The sequence below is a fragment of the Camellia sinensis genome, chromosome 14 (genome assembly GCF_055761805.1).
Source record: "Camellia sinensis isolate YWXY chromosome 14, ASM5576180v1, whole genome shotgun sequence".
Taxonomy (NCBI): domain Eukaryota; kingdom Viridiplantae; phylum Streptophyta; class Magnoliopsida; order Ericales; family Theaceae; genus Camellia; species Camellia sinensis.
Genome location: NC_138974.1, coordinates 65,412,210 through 65,432,369, shown reverse-complemented (window position 1 = coordinate 65,432,369; position 20,160 = coordinate 65,412,210). Strand labels below are relative to the sequence as shown.

At 34.8% G+C, this 20,160-nt stretch overlaps 2 protein-coding genes and 1 long non-coding RNA gene across 4 annotated transcripts; all 3 read right to left on the bottom strand.

The window, feature by feature from the left end:
* Positions 1 to 4,243: 4,243 nt before the first annotated feature.
* On the bottom strand, positions 4,244 to 10,188 carry LOC114274394 (uncharacterized). 2 transcript variants are annotated; one of them, XM_028216298.2, is made up of 4 exons: positions 9,780 to 10,104; positions 8,324 to 8,384; positions 4,847 to 7,281; positions 4,244 to 4,755 (listed from the first exon to the last, which is right to left on the bottom strand). In XM_028216298.2, exons 3-4 carry the CDS (start codon positions 7,079 to 7,081, stop codon positions 4,456 to 4,458), a joined length of 2,535 nt encoding a protein of 844 aa, XP_028072099.2. In that variant the 5' UTR covers positions 7,082 to 7,281; positions 8,324 to 8,384; positions 9,780 to 10,104; the 3' UTR covers positions 4,244 to 4,455. The 2 variants fall into 2 exon arrangements, with proteins under 2 accessions (XP_028072099.2, XP_028072098.2); XM_028216297.2 differs by lacking the exon at positions 8,324 to 8,384 and having other exon boundaries at positions 9,780 to 10,188.
* Positions 10,189 to 11,329: 1,141 nt separating this feature from the next.
* LOC114274396 (pentatricopeptide repeat-containing protein At2g13600) lies at positions 11,330 to 13,371 on the bottom strand. The gene has a single exon (XM_028216299.2). The coding sequence runs from the start codon at positions 13,154 to 13,156 to the stop codon at positions 11,429 to 11,431; it is 1,728 nt and encodes a 575-aa protein (XP_028072100.2). The 5' UTR covers positions 13,157 to 13,371; the 3' UTR covers positions 11,330 to 11,428.
* Positions 13,372 to 18,842: 5,471 nt separating this feature from the next.
* LOC145807610 (uncharacterized) lies at positions 18,843 to 19,644 on the bottom strand. Its single transcript, XR_014350863.1, has 2 exons — positions 19,423 to 19,644; positions 18,843 to 19,326 (listed from the first exon to the last, which is right to left on the bottom strand). It is a non-coding gene; the product is annotated as an uncharacterized LOC145807610 (long non-coding RNA).
* Positions 19,645 to 20,160: the final 516 nt, after the last annotated feature.

Here is a 20,160-nt window from a genome sequence, read left to right as displayed (position 1 = left end):
TTCTTCTATAGGTGATCCCTCAGATCCTCTTTGGTTCGTCCAAGAGCTCAGCTATCTCCTGACTTCAGCCTTTTCGGTGCACTACTTCCAGTTTCATTATGGGTCCTTTTGGACTTCCCTCAATTGGTTGCGTCGAAGTACAACTCCTGCCCTTGAACATGCCGATATTCTTTGGGGTCAGCTTCTTTGGTGCGATGCGTCCTCCTCAATTCTTCTCTTCTTGACTCTCCTCGCCCGACCTCCTTTGAAGGCCGGTGACATTGTTTTTCGATCCTGGAGTGCTGGGGGATTGTAGGGACTGTTTTCTGCCCCTCTTTTCGGGCATCCTCCTTTGTTGCTGGAATCGGCGTATCTTGTAGTGGGAACGGTGGCTGCATGACGTTATTCTGCATCATGAAATTGACCACTGTTTTTAGGTCTGCCAATTTGTTCACCATGGCCTTTACCTCATCGTCCCTCCGTGGGCATCTTTCTTTCCATACCTGGAGGTCGTTCTCGTTGTAATACCCGCTCCGATCCGTTTTCTTTGGTACGTCGCTCTCCCGGGCGATGTCTTTTCCTTCGTGATTCTTATCGTGAGTCTCTTTGTTGTAGTTGTCTTCTTCGACGTCAAGGTCTATAGGTTTCCTACTCCCATTAGGAGTGTCGTCCCCAACCTTCTCTTTCTGTCCGTCGTTGACCATCTATTCTTCTTTCTATTCCACAGACGGCGCCAAATTGTATGAGTGAATTTCTGACCACACTGCCAACTTAGTATTCAACTGGAGAGCACTGGCAGAATAGGATAAGCCTGAACGACCTATAACAGAAAGAAGAGATTCCGGTGGTGGTTCGTCCACCCGGGGGCACTCCGACAATCAAGTCAGTTATCTCTCAAAGATAGCAAAAGAGCTTAACTCACTATTCAGAATCTAAAAAACATACATGAGACCCATGAGAGTGCCTTCCTTTTATAGCCAACATAATCTTATTCCCAATAGAAGCTTAGCTCTAATGGACTTAGGATTACTGCCAATCTTGGACTCCCAGTAGGATTAGGATAAACTCTCTAAGAGTCTTATCTTTACCCAAACTGAAATCTTCTCTCATTCTAGGTCTCTTGTCCCTCATCCGTTTATCTCGGATTCCGGTATCTTCGCAGATAACCTCGGCCTAGCCGAGATGATCTCGGTGTCATGACCAAGGCACGTGGCACCTCGACCGACACTTTGGTGACACCTCAATCATATATTGTCATTCAAAAATTATATCCACATAGCTCCCTTTCATTCTTATTATGAATCAGAGAAAATACGAATCCTCATAATAAAAAGTGGAGAGAGAGAAAAAGAAGAGAGAGAGGGAGAAATGTGCCATTCTAAAATTTAAGCATCACTGCACATGATGAACTAGGTCCGGCACTTTCTAATTAAGATTAAAAGCCTGCCGTGGACAAAAGGTCCCATCTGAAAGATAAATATTATATTAGTATATATGCCTGAAAATGATGGAGAAAAAACTCATGATTAAAGCCTAAATGTCATAACTTTCAGTGTCATCTCTTTCTTGACCAACAACTTTTCCAACCCGCGCCAATTGAACCCAACATCTTTCTCTCTCTTAATCACCAAAAGGTCCTAAAACACCCTGAAACCTCATTGACTCAAAACATGTATATGATGTATGGTCCTCCTCAATGCTATCATCATCAAGATTCGAATGCATGCACCCAATGTATACAGTAGTGTCTTAAAGCACACTCTGCTGTCTCTTCCCTTGGGCAAAAAAAAAAAAAAAAAACCATATGGACAGGTAACACTAGCTGTATACAGCCCATGTGTGTAAATATAGTAAAATTTTAGTAGTGTATGTGCATCTTTTTAGGACCCCTTCTCTATGAAAACTATTTTGTTCACAATTTTTTCATTGGTCAAAACAATATAATGGATCTGAGAAGGATTCCATAGTTTTAATCAGGAAAGAAGTATGTTGTGTTTGTACAATATTATTTGAAGTATGCCAACAAAGTGTAATGTCAATTTAGTTCTTAGTGTTGCAATGAAGATATTTACCTTAGTGATGAGATCAATTAGATAAATATTATAGTGAAAAAGAAGATAAAAAGTATAGTATAGTTTAAAAATATAATTGTTGACGTGAATGAGACTCTCTCTATTCTCTTAGGGCATGTTTGATTGGAAGGATTAAAGCATGAGATTAGGATTATTAATCTGTGGGTCCAATCATCCTATGTTTGTTTTGACATTTTGATTTAGGACTATTAATCCAATGGATAATTAATCTAACAAATTTATAGGATTATTAGTAATGGGGTAGGGGTGGGATAGTTAATACCACACTAATTTAATAGGATTATTAATACCTCACTATTAGTATTGTGAATCAAACATGACCTTAGTGCGTTGGTCCTATATTATTATGATTATTATTATCAAATTAATAAACCTTCTCCTCTTTTTGATCTCTTAACCATTGAATTTTCCACTATAATAAAAATAAATAAATAATTTCATGATGGAGTGTGGGTTCATTCAGGATGAATGTATTGACTACTGTTTGCACTTATTTTTTCTTAATTTTTGTGTGTATGTACACTCATGTACAAACGCTCTAGTTTTTACGACCGAGCCACACCGGCTTTGCCCTTGTCATCAATTAGAATTTGGTAAATGTAAATGCGATAATCAACTTTTTTTTTTTTTTTTTTTTCTTCTTCTTCTTTTTCTCATGCATGTGCTACCAGATCACCAAATTCTCTTTTTTGGTGCTAGCAATTACTAATAAAATATCATTGTTCCAAACATTTGCTGACAGAGAAACCATAAATCCAAAATTTTGGTCTACCAAAACAGCCACAAAGTAAACAAAATGCATGTGGATATTAACCCAATCAAATTCCCACTTTCTAAAATCGTTATTTTGAGTTTGGTAGGGCACCCCAGCCCAGCCCAGGGCCTACGGGAGGTGTTATTGTACACAAGACGAGGGTACTAATAATATATATGTATATATATATATATATGAAAAATTATTCAATAATCTCGGATCACCATGTGTCCATACTTCAAACCAATCACCAATTGCTTAACCTCATGTTGTTCTCCTATCCCCAATATAAATCATAGGCCCTTGCATCTGCCCACCAATCAAAATATTACGAAACACCACGTATCCATACTCCCAGAGTACTGATATATATATATATGTATAGAGACATGCGAGTGTTGTCTCCTCCAGTTACACGTTCCATACTCCCATTGAAAACATTACAAAAATACCCATTATCCTAATAGGCATCTTTCGGCTCACGTGCCAGCTCAGTTTTATTTTTATTTTTTATTTTTTTTGAGGGTAGGAGAGGGATAGGAAGATGAGAATAAAGGGAAGATGATCCAGAAACTCGAACAGGTAATGAAAAAAAATACTGATCTTTGTGTGTCACCCCTAACGTTTCCAAGAAAATCTTTAACAAATTCTTATTATTGAAGGTCCAAAAATTTTAAAGTATTAATAAAATAAAGCCTTATTTTTATATTTTTAGGTCTTTAACAAATAGTTTTAGGTCTCAAAAAATCTTGAGTCGCTGCCCTTGAAGTAGCCACACTAGCCTCTAGCTGTCAACAAAAAGTTACAACCTCAGCTAACAATAATTACAAATTTGAGAAGAAAAAAAAAAAAGAAGCTCTAGCACAATTCCATTTTTTGAAAAGAAAACACATTTACAAATTTTCACACCATCTTCTCTCTCAACAAGCTTCTATTTATACCTCATTACAGCATCTGTTTAATAAAATTTGTAACTGTATTGTATTATCTATTGAGCTACAGTTGGGAGCTCTGTTTCACAATTGAAAAAAAAGAAGAGAAGAGCCTAACAGCCTTCCTTCCTAATTAACCACATTTGTCATGTAAGCCTTTAAAAGCATTTCTCATTGGTTTCTTTCTTATCACAATACCAAGCTGGTGCCTGTGTTTCCCTTTGATAATTGTACTTGATTGCCCCGTATGATCTATACATGCAGGTGAGAATTTTTTATTTATTTTTATTGGAAGGGAGGGGGGAACCGGGATTGAATCCAAAACCCAAGGAATTGGAGGAATCAAAGCAAACCGCAGGCATTCACAGTAAAAAATGATCCATGATAACAATGGGCATAACCTCATCATCTCACAGATTCAACCCTTTCCCTTCGATATGACACGACAAATTCATCAGTACCAGTGAAACTCTTGAAGCCACAAGGGATAAACAGCGAAAAACTGTCATTATCTTTGAAATTTTCACACTTGATTCATTTTGTGCGTGTAGAAACCAAGCACTGATACAGGACAGACAAAAAAAAACAGATGCATCAAGCAAAGCAGTTACCTTTTATTGCAGGTTTCCATGAATTACTTGGCCATGTGAAGATACAAAACTGCACAACACCAAGCCCAGTTACTTTCTTATGCAAACTAGACTCGCTCAACAGGGGAAAGAGGTGTTGGATATGAGGCATCGCCCGCAGGAAACTCTGCTTGGATTTGGTTGGGGGCCTTTATTCCATCATTTAACAATAACGTGGTTTCTTCAAAAGATTTCTCTCCAAACAGCGAACTTGATTCTGAAAGCTCGTACGGTTTCCTACCATTTAAAACCGCTATACAAATGGAGAATGCTTGTAGAAACGAGAGAGGTGAATTGAATTCAACTGAAAAGATCCTGTCTTTGAATGGGTACAAGCTGAAGACGGGCTTATCATCTAGGACTTCTCCCTGTGGAAAAAAGGTACAGAAAGTTCGGAAAAATGAACTGGCAATCGTAATTCAAAAACTAATGAAGATTTGTGTAAGAGCACAATAATACCTGAGAGAAAAGGTCAAATCTATCTGCAACGTGATGACCTCCGGATGAACTTGATCTCCTACTAGGTTTACTCTGGTTGGCGAGCACCGTTGTTCTGCAACCAATATCCCAACCTCCACAATCACACATCCCACCCGATTTCCATCTTTCAATCAACGGTGAAGGCTCTCCTTTACTTGGCAGTCCATGAACACCACAAGGCAATATAACCGTCGTGCCAAGGCCTCGACTCCGAACAGAAGATCCATTCTCTTCATTATGTCCATCTTTGTTCAAACTCGTAGGGGTCTCTTTGGGAAACTTGACAACAATGGCTGCAAGTTCGTCATTTGGATTAAGGTATGATGTTTGCTGTTCTGCCTCTCTTGAGTCCATCGCAAACAATATGAACTCCCTGATGCCAAGTTCATCAACAGAATTGTGTCTAACCATCATTCGGGCAACAACATTTGGGACATAACCACGACTTTTACCTTTGCTCCCCTGATTTATCCAACCACTCTTTTTCTTGACTTCATGAACACTGAAGAATGTATAAATACAGCAGTTTTCATCCTTTCTTGAAGCACCAACTTTTGTCACTGTGGCTATTAGGATATCGCTGTTGTTGCCAACTGCAAATGTAAATAGAGGAAGACCATTCTTTATGGCTACTTGCAAAAGGGCTTGTACAGTCGATGTTCTGTTTTTCTCGTTGCGATGTGAATCATCGACACTAACAGTCTTGCAACTTTTCAAATCCAATTTTACTTTCATGGACTGTGCAGTAGATGATTTGCAAGCCTGAACTGTTGATGTTGGATCTTTGACTGATGGCTCAGCAGAGTCCTTAGGCTTCAGAAATGGGTCCAGTAATCTTCTCAAAGGGCTGGACCGAGATCCACCTTTATTGTTACGTTTATCATTACTTAAATTTTCCAAGCAAGGAGAACCCAAAGATTTCTCCGATCCAGATTTAGCTGTAACATGTTCAGAGTTCAAATGCAGTCCTAATGAACTGTCTTTGGAGGTGGAAGTTCGACCTATCCTACCCAGGCCAATGCTAAATCGACGAGTAGGAGGGGGGTTGCTTGATTTAGAAGCCTCTCCCATGCCCCTTTTCAGATCTGATCCCCCAGAAGACTTGCTTACAGTTGAATTTAAAGGCATTACTTTTGATGACTTCTCGTCGAAGTTCTTGTCTGAGGACGGTCTGATGGATGTTTTCACAAAACGAAGTGGAGGTTGTGATCGTTCAACTGAAAACTGGATATTCTTTCCATCTACAGAACTTGGTTGTTTAATCTGCAAGTAGTTTGCATTGTCATCTTCACAAAGCAGTGGGCATGAGTGTGGGAAGTCAGAATAGGAATATGCATTGTAGAGCTCCTTTGGAAAAGATCCCTCTGCAAAGCTCTGTCGACTTGCTTCTGTTGATCTTCGACCATGGCAGGACAGGTCATCCCTTGGCAGAACTACTGTTTTGCGTCTTTCATGGTAATTGTGATTAACATCGCAATACGGTTCTTGCAACTCCTCTGGTCCACTAGTAGATTCACCATCTTGAATCTTTGTCTTTCCCTTCGACCTTGAAGCTGCCCCACAATTTCTTAAATCCAGAGAAATTTCAATTTCAACGATATTCCGTGGATCTTTGTCTTTCCTCTTGCACTCTTTCGGCTTGATTTCTGATTGGTTTTTGCTAAAAGACTGGTACATTCTGAAGATATTTTGCTGTCCCTTTAAGGGTTTACTTGATGCAGCTTTGAGATCTTGAAATTTTCCAACATTTTCTACAACAGGTTCAACACCTTGAGAAGAATAACCTTCTTTTGGAGATGCATTCAGATGGGATTGTAGTGTCTTCCGGTGCATTCTTTGATTGCTAAAAAGGTTTGACAATCCCTCTGTTGCGAAAAACGAGGAGGTATCCATCTGTCTATTGTTATATTGCCATTTCTCTAAACAACGCCAGTCAAGGACTCCAACATTAAAAGCTTTCTCCTTCGGGTTTTCTCCTTTCTCCAAATAACTTGGCAGATCGGACATATATTTAACAAGTTCCTCGTTCTCAGTGGGCTTTCTTTCCATCTGCTGCTTTTGCTGATACCCTGAAGATGCGGGTTGGGTATAATCATCCATGTTCTTGATTACGTCATAACTGAGATTGGCATTAGAAAAGTTAGGCTTTTCTCTGTTCAACCTGTCTCTCAATTTTGTACTTTGACTTGCTTGGGACGAAAATGGACTATCCATTCCTCTAATGGCCTGCTGATGCTTTGAATCTTTTTCACACTTTTAATGGTAGTTGATATGCCTGCAAGGTGGCTAGGGTTCCAGCTTTATTTCAGATGGAATGATACCATATTCAAACACTTTGAATTTTAGTAGCATCTCAGTTCTGTGAAAGCTTGCAAGGACAACAGCCAATCACATCCATGGTCATGTAGTCCCTTCTGAGGTAAAAAATGAAAAATTGAAAATTATCCTCATTAGCTGATATGGTCCAAATAAAATGATAAAAAAAAAAACAAAAATAAGAACAGAAAAACAGATAGGGAAAAAAAAAAGCCGCATTAATGTCTTTGAACATGGATGACATGTGCAACCAAAGACATTATAGTAATCAGAGGACTTCACAATGCAATTTTGATTTTTCAGGATTCCTTATTATACGTGAACAGCAAAAACAAAAGCAAGTAGATGCGTCCTTTTATCCAGCAATCTGTTTGAGCTGTAGAGAGTAAATTCATTGATGTCTTTGAATTTCAAAAGTACTTGTATTCTAACACTTTCCTCATTTTTACCCCTTTTAATAAGTAACAAAGATTTATGAATAAAGACAGGGAATAAAGGGAGAGGAGTGGAAGAGTCCAAAGTGGTAATGAGAAACTCAAAATTTTTTTTAAGGAAGAGCTCCTATGTGCAAGGTTGTTGACTCTCTAGATTGGTTATTATAGGAATTCACAGAACAGAGAACTCATTCAATGGACATCATAAACACGATCGATCAACTCTCCATTTTATAGTTTACTACAAATTGAGGTGGCGAGAGTTCTGATAGAAACCAGAAAGCAAAATATACTGAAGAACCAAATGACAGGCATGTTTGATGAGATCTCTTTTCCACACATTTGAGTAGCTTGGAGCAAACCCGCCCTTTTTGAGTTCCAGAGGGAAACCACCGCAGATTTACTACAGAATTAGCTTTTCATATACACATAGAACTTTCGTTCTTGAAATTAAAAGAGAACATCTAGAAAAAAAAGAAAAAGAAAGACTCTGGCATATGATATATATAATAAAGACCCCAAAACTTTCATTCTTGAAATCAGAAGAGAACATCTAGAAAAAAAATACTGGCGTATGATATATATTAAAGACCTCATTGGAGACCAAAGAACCAGAGGTAGATGACAATTCACACAATTGTCCCCATAAGTTTGGAAGAAGAAATATTGCAGTATGCTTAGCAATTAATGGCTAAATATTACTTACCAATTAGATTCAGATAATCCCACTGCACAAACAATTTGCAATCGCAATGTCAACTTCTTCCCTGCATAACAATTTAGTGATTATCGGTTCGTCCCTCCCTCCGGGTCTCTCAATGAACCATTCATTATTCACTCCTAGACCCCCATCTAATAGAAACTAAGTTAGGTGTACATTTTTTAACTTCTTAAAATCACTCCCCAAATATTTACCTTAAAGTGATTCTGTTTACTTTAGGAGACAGCTCTCATCTTAATCCATTAGAGAAAAAAAAAGGGGGAAAAAGAAGGATTTCAAATTTATGTGACTCAGTCCCATACTAAAGAATAAAGATATTGTCATGGATTCTTTGAGTATACTCTCCCTTTACCTTCTAATAAATAAAAAGACTATGAATTGGTAAACCACCTAGCAAAACCTTTCATTCTTTTTACTTTTCTGAATTTCAATCCTCCTATCTTAGTGAATTATGATCCACACTTAAGTTTCTATAATATTTAGTGGTATTAAATGGTTGAAAAAATTTCAAACTGGTGATAGCCGCGAAGGCAGCCTGCAATGTGTAGACAAAAAACAAAAGAATCCAAAGAGCAAATTGAAAACGAAGATCGGGCAATGAAGATAAGGCAAAATGGCCAGTCCTCATCAAAGCTGCAACTGAAGGAAAGGACAAGAACCCAGCTAGTCAAAACAGAGCAGCAATCATGATTAAAATTTTTAAAATTTAACCAATTTATTTTCGTCTATGCTTTTTTCTTTCTTTTAATTTCTAATAACCCAAATGAAAGAAAAAAAAAAAATGCCGAAGAGAAAATCGAAAACGAAAATAGGGTGGTCCTTAGAATCCATTTGAATTGAGCGATGAAGATAAGGCAAAAAGACCAGTCCGTATCAAAGCTACAACTTATGAAAAAGACAAGAAACCCAACTAGCAAAAAGCAGGAGTAGCAACCACGATTCAAAATTTTAAAACTTTTACCCTCAGTTTGGATCCTGTGAAAAAAGGAAAAAAGGAAAAAAGAAGAAAAAAGCAAAAGCTTTAGAGCTTATTTTTCTTCTTTTCGTCACCTTGAAAGTAGTTTCTTTTCATATATGTTCCTTTCTTGCATATTTTCTAACAACCAAACGGTCAAGCACAAAACTCAGGCATTTCAAGACCCAATTATATGTATCTTTCAAAAATCCAAAGCTAAAATGTACCCAAAAGCCTCTGCTTTTCAAAACACTTATTTTTGCCTTTGAATGCTTTCTCAAAGTACTTTTTTTTTTCCTTCTTTTTTGCTTTTGAAAGCAAAGATACCCTTGATTAATAAAGCCTCACGATCCATAATAACATAAATCAGAGCAAGAAATACTTCAAATTTCACAACAAACTACAACAAAAAGAACAATTGAACCGAACCAAGTCCGTAAATTTTCTCGGAAAATCAATCACTTGGGCACAAAACAGAGCACGTACCTGACGTAACCATGAAAACGCAGATTGAACATAACCCATTATCAGAAACTCCTCAATCTTTCAGTGTCGGAGGTCCATAGATTTATACAAAAAGTAGAAAACAGAAAACAGATGATGAGAAAGGGAGTTCGCAGAATACCCAGAATGAGAGAGAGAGAGAGAGAGAGAGAGAGATAGATATCTTCTGGTATTCCAAGTGCCCCTTTTCTTCGTTTTCCCCAAACTCCACGGAGAGAATATACAGAATCACAAATCACATGGAAAGTAGAGAGAGAGAGAGAGAGAGAGAGAAAGTCGGTGGATTAGATTGGATGGGAGCTCACTTGTCCTCTGCAGAACTGTCAGTAGTGTTATGAGAGAGAGAGAGAGAGCGAGAGAGAGACGGGTGATCGTTTCCCATCGGACGGCTGAGAGCGAAGCAGGGCTTAGCGGGAAGCATAATCAGAAAGGCGCCTGGGACCCATTCCGTCACAGTAATTTTACAAGATTTTTTTAGGAAAAAGCCACATGGAACTTGAAAAAAATAGTTCCAATAATTATTGAAGTATGTATTGGAAAATTAAATTTAAATAATATTTTTAACAATAAATGTGAAAATTTTAAAAATAATTACAAAAGTGTGCTATCTTTAATTTTTAGAATATTTCTTTCTCTTACTCTCTTTAATTTATTTATTTACTGCAACACATCTCCCATTATCTTTCTTTATCACTTTAATCTTTTCTCTAACCCCTTTACTATCATCACTATTGTCAGCCCGTCCTCCAACCACCCCACCCATCTTTCTCCACCACTACTTATACCTAGTTTGTAAATTGTATTTATTGATCAATAGTGAGAAAAAAAAAAAAATGAAGATTAATTGAAATGAGAAAAAATAGAATATATAAAAACATCAACCAAACATCCAAATATATATGTAGCATTTAATATTGTTTCCCCTATATGAAATTTGAGTATCAATTCTATTATTTAATAAGTGAAACTTACTTGAAGTGGGGTTTTTTTTTTCTCCTGAAACAATCTTAAATCAATCTGACAAGTTATTATTTTAAAATAATAAATATAATAAAATAATAAATTTAGCAATGGAATGCCGTTTAACAGTAAATTTAAATTACCAAATTACTAAACAAACCTTCAAAAAAAAATTGTAACAACTCCAATTTTAAAATTTTGGTTGGAGATGCTTTATGCTGTGTTTGGTTAGGGTATTTGGGAAAGAATTTGGAAAGGAAAATGGAAAAGGTGTGTGAAACTAGATGAAATATAGACATATTTTATTAACATTCCACCTCCCTTTTCCATTTCTCTTTCCAAATCCCTCTCCAAATCTTCCAACCAAACACAACATTAGTGTACAAATAGGGGAGTCCACTTCCCTTGGATTCACTGCTTACCAAATTCCACTTGTTCAATATTCTTAGCTTTTCTTTGCGAAAAGTGAAGGTAGGCAAACAGCCTACACACTTCCACGGAAAGAGAATTTCTTTGATAGCCCATGCCACAACGCATTCACTATGAGAAAAGTAATTTTACCTTTGGAGGAATTCCCAGTAAATTTTTTTCAAATTTTTATCAATATCTTCTAGTTTCACCAGAAAGTTTGATGCAGACAAGGTAAGTGAACTAAAGAGTATGAACAACATTCATTCAATCAGATCATAGGATAGATATCCAGCATCCTTCATCTGATCTGCTAGTTTGTCAAGTAAATCACATATTTCTTCCATCTCCCAATGAAACTTGTCTTTGGCAACAAACTGATGTCTTGAATTCCTCACCTCAACCCAACTATATGCTACTTCTTTCATCAAACCCTCTTTCTCCATTCGTGCTCTAACTTGTCGAGCATCATCCCATTTGCCAGCAGCAGCATAGATGTTGGATAACATGACATGTCTTGCAGCATTTTGAGGTTCCAACTCAAACAAAGCTGCACTTGCCCTACAAGCAAGGTCCAAATTGCCATGGATCCGACAAGCACCCAAAAGTGCACCCCACATCCCAACACGATTTAATTCATTGTAATTAGGAGCTCTGTCAATCAACTCAATTGCTTCCATGAGCCTGTTTTTCCTCCCAAGTAAATCAATCAAGATTGTATAGTGATTTGATCTTGGTATTACATCATAATCCTTTACTATCGAGTCCAGAATTTGGAGTCCTTCGTGTAACAGACCTGCATGACTACAAGCAGATAACACCCCAAGAAACGTAACATGATTGGGTTTTACGCTTGCTTCTGTCATCCTTTTAAATAGAGCAAGTGATTCATTCCCATTCCCATTTTGAGCAAATCCAGTTATTAGCGAGTTCCAAGAAACAATATCATTTTCAGGCATCCCCTCGAATACTGTCCTAGCAGATTTCATATCTCCGCACTTGCAGTACATGTCAATCAAAGCATTGAACAGAAACACGTTAAATTTTCTGCTCTCATCATTAATTCTCCTAATAATGCATCCATGAAGTAGTTTCCCTCTATCATGAAGTGCAAGATCAGCGCAAGCACTTAGAACACTAACATATGTGAAAGCATTAGGTTGGAAGATGCCCTCTTCTTGCATCTGCACAAAAAGATCCAGAGCTTCATCACCGCGCCCATTTTGCGCAAACCCTGCAATTAAAGCACTCCAAGAAACCGTGTTTTTGATTGGCATTTGATTAAAAACCCAATATGAATCTTCCAATCTAGATGCCTTGGCATAAGCAACAACCATGGAAGTCCACGACACAACGTCCCTTTCTACCATCTGATTAAAAACTAAAAACGCACTATTCGTATTGCCACATTTCCCATAAGCATCAATTAAAGCATTATAAACTGCAATATTAAACTTCATTCCAATCACCACGGCCACTCCATGAACTTGGCGCAACAATTCTAGTGCACCCAAGCAAGCACAACTACCCACAACGCTCACAAACGTAAATTCATCCATAAACACAAAATTATACTGTTCTTGCATTCTTCTGAAGACACTCATTGATTCCCTGTAAAACCCATGATTGCGAAGACTAGAAATCAGGCAATTATAGCTAACAAGGTTTGGTTCAGGAATTTTATCAAACAGGTTGTGAGCGATGACAAAACGACCCATTTGAGAGTAGGCTGAGATCATGGTGTTCCATGAGTGAGTGTTCTTGACTGGGAGATCATCAAAGGCTTTCTGGGCACAAGCTATGGAGTTGCATTTGGAGTACATGTGTATGAGATGGTTGGTGAGGAAAATGTTGAGGGAGAGGGCGGTTTTGATCAGGTGTGAGTGCAGGAGTCTCCCTAGCTTGAGGTTTTGGGTTTTGATGGAGTAGGAAATGAGAGACGAATAGTGATGGGTGGGATCAACGCTTGAGATGGTTTCACTGCACGGCATGATCGACAGTTGAGGTATGTGTTTCGTTTTTTTGGACTACGGACTGTGGGACGATGGCATGAGGTGTTTGATTAGGATTGTGGAGTAGAAAATATCATTGTCTTTTCTGATGTAGTTTTTGTCCAATTCGTTGCTCCGTTTTGACCATGGTTACCAAAGTCGCAATCCAAATAGTGTCATCTAAATTGCTAAAACAATCCAAAACGTTTTAAGATCAGTGTGATAGTCACAAGTAGTATATTATAGAATTATATGAGATCGTTAGTAGAATTATGTAAGTAAGATTATTAAAATTTTCACCTTATTTTTAATAGTATATATTATCTAAATTCATATTTTTATCTGATCTTATTTTTAATAAAAAGTAAAATTTTAAAGGAAAATGTCTCGTAGTTCAAATTTTGTGGCTCAAAAGTGGCTCAAATGGCCAAAACGACGTCGTTTTGGCCATTTTTATGTTGTTCTGTACTCAAAACGACGTCGTTTTGGCCATTTGAGCCACTTTTGAGCCACAAAATTTGAGCTACGTAGCATTGTCGAATTTTAAAACTTCTTTAACCAAAAAAATATATATGTATATAATTTTTTCAATCTAATTCAACATCCCATTCATGAAACCCTCTCACTAAATTTACTTAAAATCTTAATTTTAACAATCTTGACTTTGACTGATAATTCATGTATCAATTAAATTATTACTTCCTTAAAGAAGAAGAGTAATGGTAGAGGGCCCAAATTCTGTGACTCAAATGTGGCTCAAATGGTCAAAACGACGTCGTTTTGAGTACAAAACAACATCAAAATGGCCAAAACGACGTCGTTTTGGCCATTTGAGCCACAGAATTAGGGCCCCAAACATTTTTTTAAAGAAGAAATTTATAATACTTGATTAACTTCTTAAAAAATATTATAATTACGGATTGAGAATACTATTGTGAGTCCCTTACAACAATAACGACTGTTACTTAAAATTACATAAAATTACATAATTCTGACAACGTCATCGTTTTTGAACAAGTCATTTAGCACAATATTAAGCTTAAAACTACATCATTTTGAATGTTTAAAAGTTGCAATGAATTTAATTCTTTCAAATATAATTTGTAAACCTTCCAGCTTAAAAAAAAAATTACAATCTGCAGCACAATAAAATTTATAAAATTGAAAAAAAAAACCCTTTCCATCTTAAAAAAAAAAAAATTCAACCTACAGTCACAATAAAATAAAAAAATAAAAAATTCAACCCGTAAAAGTCTAAAAAATTATATGCTCTATTTACATACATTTAGGCAAAAAATAATTACAGAAGTGCCAAAAAAAAAATAAATTACAATCTAATAATTATCAATGCCAAAAAATAATAAACAAATACTATAAGTCCCAACTGGAAGACTTTTACGGATTAAAATTTCCATTTTTTTACTTTATTCTGGCTACAGATTGGACTTTTACATACATTTTTTACATTTTTTACTTTACTTTATTCTGGCTACAGACTTGAAGGGTTCGTTTGGTTTGAATTTCGGAAAAATTTTTGAGAAATTTTCTCTACAAATAAGTTTTTAAAAATAATGAAACCAAACAAATTTTCCTAAAAAAATTTCTCAAAACTTGTAAACCAAACAAGTTTTTCAAACAAATCTCTCTCTCACACACATCAAATCAATCACTTTTTCCAAAACTCTCTCTCAAAATAATTTTCCAAAACATCTTTTGAAAAAAACCAAACCAAACAACTTTTTGTACTTTTTATCTCTAAAACACATCTCTCAAACACAAACCAAACATACCCGAAGACTTTACATACATTTTTTACTTTATTCTGGCTACAGATTGGATTTACAGCAATGCCACTAAATTTTTTTTTTTTCTCTTTTTTTTAACATCTGAAAATATGTATACTTTTTTGGGAAAATCGGTTTAAGGTCCCTATCCAACTTTTAGTAATGGATTAGGTCCACAATGTGTTCTTTTGTAGCCTAAGGTCCCTCAATGTTATTTTAGAGTGTAAAATACCTGTCTTACCCTTATTTATAATATACGTTTTTTTGAATTTGGCAGCTAAAGATCACATTGATATTTTGTGGGAGATTACGTGAGGATGAACTTGACGATTCAGATTTTTGTGGAGATTTTCTAGGGTTTTTGTAGGTGTTGAAATCCTGTTCGTTGTTTGTAGGTGTTGAAATCCTATACGAGTTGAAATCATGTTCGTTATTTGTAGATGTTGATCGATCGTGTAGGAGTTGAAATCTGGTTCATTGTGTTTGATTTGATTTCATGTGGAGTTGAATTAGATAAGTTTTCAATTTTTGATTTGATTTGATCGTGTAGGTGTTGAATTAGGTTTTTGTTTTTAGTTTTGATCAATGTGAGAGAGACGAACTCAGTGTTGTTGTTTTTGATTTTTGAAGTTAATTTTTCATTATCTGTTATTGATGAATTTTCGATGGAGTTGATTTTGATTTTTGGAGTTGCTTTTTCATTCTCTGTCAACATGGTTATGAGTTGTTTTTTGGTGCTCTGTTTTTTTACGTTTTTGTGCTCTGTTTTTTGTTCACTTTGCATTTTTTGTGTAGTGCAGAGAAAATTGCAGGTTTGTTACTATAATTGAACTCAAATCACAGAGAAAATTGTAAACTTGTAGTGCAGTGAAAACCACAGAGAAAATTGTAAGTAGGCAGAGAAATTTACAGATGTAGCAATAGAGTAGTAAGTGTTTTGTTTTTTTTTTTTTTTAAATTTTTTGAATTGAATGTTTTTTGAACATAACAGATCTTCTCTGTGATTTTTTTATGTGCTTGTGTTTGATATATTTTTGTCTCTTGATGTTAATGTGTTGTTTTTGTTATATTGAAAGTGAATATGAGTTCACAAATTTCTCTGGACTTTTCTTTGTAGTCCAGAGAAAATCATATGATTGTATTACAAATGATAAGTATTACAAATTTCTCTGGACTTATATGTTGTGTTACAAGGTAGCAACATAAACATGACAGAGAAAATTACACAACAGAGAAATTTTGAGGAAATGAAGCATTAAACAAAATAAATATGCCAGAGAAAATTAGACACAAGACATAAACATATTGTGGCCAGAGAAAATTATAAATGCTGCCAGAGAAAATTAGACACACAAGTAAGAAAAGTAATTTGGCCAGAGAAAATTATAAATGCCAAAGAAAATTAGCCACACCAATAGAGTAGTAAGCCACAGATAATTTGCTTGAGAAAATAATGCAGAAACATAAGCATGCCAGATAAAATTACACAATAGAGAAACACAAATGTAACAAGCCAGAGAAATTTACAAAAACAAGAACACAAGAAGCTTCAATAAGAAGCCCCAAATGCACAGAAAGCAGTTCAATTTTGACAGTTGGAAGGAAAGCAACCCATCATCAGTTGGAAGCAAAGAAATTCTGGACTTCCAAAGAATTTCTCTAGATTCAACCCAGAGAAAAATTTCTCTGGTCCAGAATTTCTCTGGAATGATAAAACTCTGATTTGATCAATTTGTCATTGGTTTTGCTGCTGCTGATTCAATCACAATTTCCTGCACAAACAAATTAATAGTTCTTCTATGAGTTTGTGATAGATTTTCTTTAAACTTAATGGTATGAATTTCTCTGGGTTGAATCCAGAGAAAATTCAAATTTCTCTGGATCACTTTCTCTGGGTTGAATTTCTCTGGGTTGAATCCAGAGAAAATTCAAATTTCTCTGAACCTGAAGATATTATATTCAACACTGGATATATATATATATATATATATATATATATATATGTGCTGACATTGTATATATATATGTTTGCAACCATAGATAAGATAACTAAGAGTGACTGTTTGATTATGGTTGCAAATGGTCTTAATTGATTAATTATGATATATATACTAGTCAAGACAGTAAGCAACAGATTGTATATATATATATGTATGTATCATATATATATATATATATATACATCTATCAACTCCACTCCACTTTGTTTGTTTACCCAGAAAATCAAATTTGCCAAACTTAGTACTTTTGTTTTGCTGAATTTGTTTTCGTACTTGCCGGAAAATACCCAACACCAGTACCAGCATGACAAAGGAGAATATCCAACAGACGTAGGGTATTTTGGTCCAAGAAATTGATAAAATGAGCTGGTATTTTGGTTAGGGACCTGAGGCAGTATTAGATTTTGTAATGTCCTTTATGCAGAAAATTGTTATTATTAGGGAGCTTAAAAAAAAAAACCCTACTTTTTTTTCACTCCAAGCATAAATAAAGCAACCATCACCATTTTTTTATTCTGAAAAAATAAGGCCCATTTTTTTTTAGGTGAAACTTGGCTTTGCATTTTGTTCAACAATTTATAAAAAAAAAAAAAATCAAATCCAAAGATGCTCCAGAATATCTAAAGGCTTATTTACCCTGTTTGATAGGATTTATTTTCAGCTTATTTCAGTTTTTAATTTAATTTAAGTTATTTTGATGTGTTTGGTTCAGCTTAACAATATAACTTATAATTTTTTGTAAGTCAAAAATCAACTTATTCTTCGAATGAGGAAAGAAAAACTTAATTTATAAGTAAAAAATCAACTTATATTCATAATTATAAACTATAAACTATTAAATTATAAATTATAATCACTTTTTCATAACTCTATCAAACAAAAAAAAAAAAAAATATATATATATATATATATATATAGCCTTAGCTTAGTACATTTGACGCCATCAGAATCAAACCTTCCCTTCTGTTTTTTTTTTTTTTTTCTTTTGGAGATAAGGACAAAAGCCCTAATATTTCTCTTTTAGGCAACACCTATTCGGCAGTCACATTTTCTCTCTCTAAAGAGAGAGACCAAGCTTCTTCTTCTATCTAGAACGGTGGAAACCCATATGCTTGGTTATCATTTTTTAAAAAGTTTTATTTTTTAATTTTTTTAATTTTTTAATTTTTATTGAATTTTTTTAATATTTTAAATAATTTTTTTAATTTTTAAACATACCTAACATACATATACCTAAAAAGTAAAAAAAAATTTAAAAAAACTTTTTAAAAATTCACTAAATACCAAAAATATAAAAAAAAATGAGAATTCAGTATATTTTTTTATATTTTTATGTATTTATTAATTTTTAAAAATATTTTTTCACAAATTTTTTACTTTTTAAATACACCTAAGTAAGGTGCATTTAAAAAAGTAAAAAAAATGTTTAAAATTTTAAAAATATTCACTAAAAACAAAAAAACACAAAAACCAAAAAATTCAATTTTCAAAAAACTTAATTCAAAAAACTCAAACCAAACACACGGATTGATTTCCTTTCTTGAAATTAAAAATCCATCAAATGCTTGTCCCTTTCTATATATATATACACTAGCGTATGCCCGTGCCTAAAGGCAGGGTGTAATTTTTTTTTTCTTTTCAAAGAATAGGGAGTGAATTTTTTAAAATGTTTGATACTGGAAAGATATGAATGAAGTGTATCTAATAAAAAATTTAAAACATGAAAAAAATTTATTAAAAACAAAAATAAAAGATTCAAAAAATAAATTTTAGTTTGAAAACCAAATTTCAACCGTCATATTATTCATGTTCCACTTTAATGCATAGCCAAGATAGTCATTGACCCTTTGCATCTTCATAACATTGTTGCTTACACTAAAATATAAAAAGATCACACAATGGCAGAGGCTAAATTAGTTATATAATTTTATTTGACAACCATAACTTCCAAATTCCCTTGTTCATAAAAAGACTCTTTTATGCTTCAGAAATGATCTCCTGTCCTGGAAAACTTATAACCCTTTTATCTTATTTGACTCACAATCGTTTGATCATACCTCGAGAAGTTCACATGATTCAATGATGTATGGAACTCAGAATTGTCCAGAAAAAAAAAAAAAAAACCTATAACAACATTGGATATATGAATTTACAGACGACAAATATCCCTAGCACGGGGTTTCAGATGGCTGACTATTCAAAGCAGAATTCTAAGGGATGAAGAGGAAAACCTCCATTTTACAGAGGCACTATTCGACCCCGGTTTTGCTCTACATCAAATGGCTGGATTACATAGACTACACCATCGCTCATTCCAAGCACGATTTGATTAGGTTGAGATGGATGTGCTGCAATCACCACAGGAAAGGCACAGCCACTGCTTCTTCTGCAGAATTAATAGCCATCTTTAAATGATTAAATCAGCCTCTCAGTTATTAGATCATTCGGGAAATGGAACAAAGCATAATGCAGATTATCTTACCTTTAACTTAACATACATACATACAGAGAGAGAATCACATAGCAAAGGAGAACACACAACAACAATCGATGCCTCCAAGTTACCAGTCACAAGTGATCAAAATCAGAAAAGTTTCAAGAATCCAAATTTTGTTTGAAACTCTATCCCAATATAGAAGTTTGCCAACTGATAAAGATTGGGAGTTAGCTACAAAAATATGTGGGATAAGATTTTTTTTACAATGTAACTTAATATCCAACTGCAAATTTGTATTTCTCCAAGGTTTGTGAGATTCAACTTATCCCAATGAGTCGAATCTCCAAATGAGGTGGTTAAGACTATGGCATCAAAACATGGTTGAGAAATATGACAATTGGTCAACAATTCTTGGTATTTGGTATATCAGCAATAATTGTAAAAGGAATATGGTAAAACAATGAGAACTTGGGTTGAGGTAATAAAAAAGACATGACTATCTTAGCTACAACTGAGGATATAATTACGAATGGAACTAATTAGAGAAAATGGATCTATACAACCAACTCCATGTTTGACACTGGAATTTTCTAAATTCCAATGTCAAGCTCCAGCTTTTTCTCACAGTATAGAAACATTCAACTTTTTTTAAGAAAATTCAGCGAAAATTCAAAGCATTGAAATATTGACTTTTTTGTATGCTGATGAAATCCTCATGGCATCTGGAATGTTGTGTTTAAGTGCTGGAAGTGACTGTGAGTACTAAAAACTATAATATATATG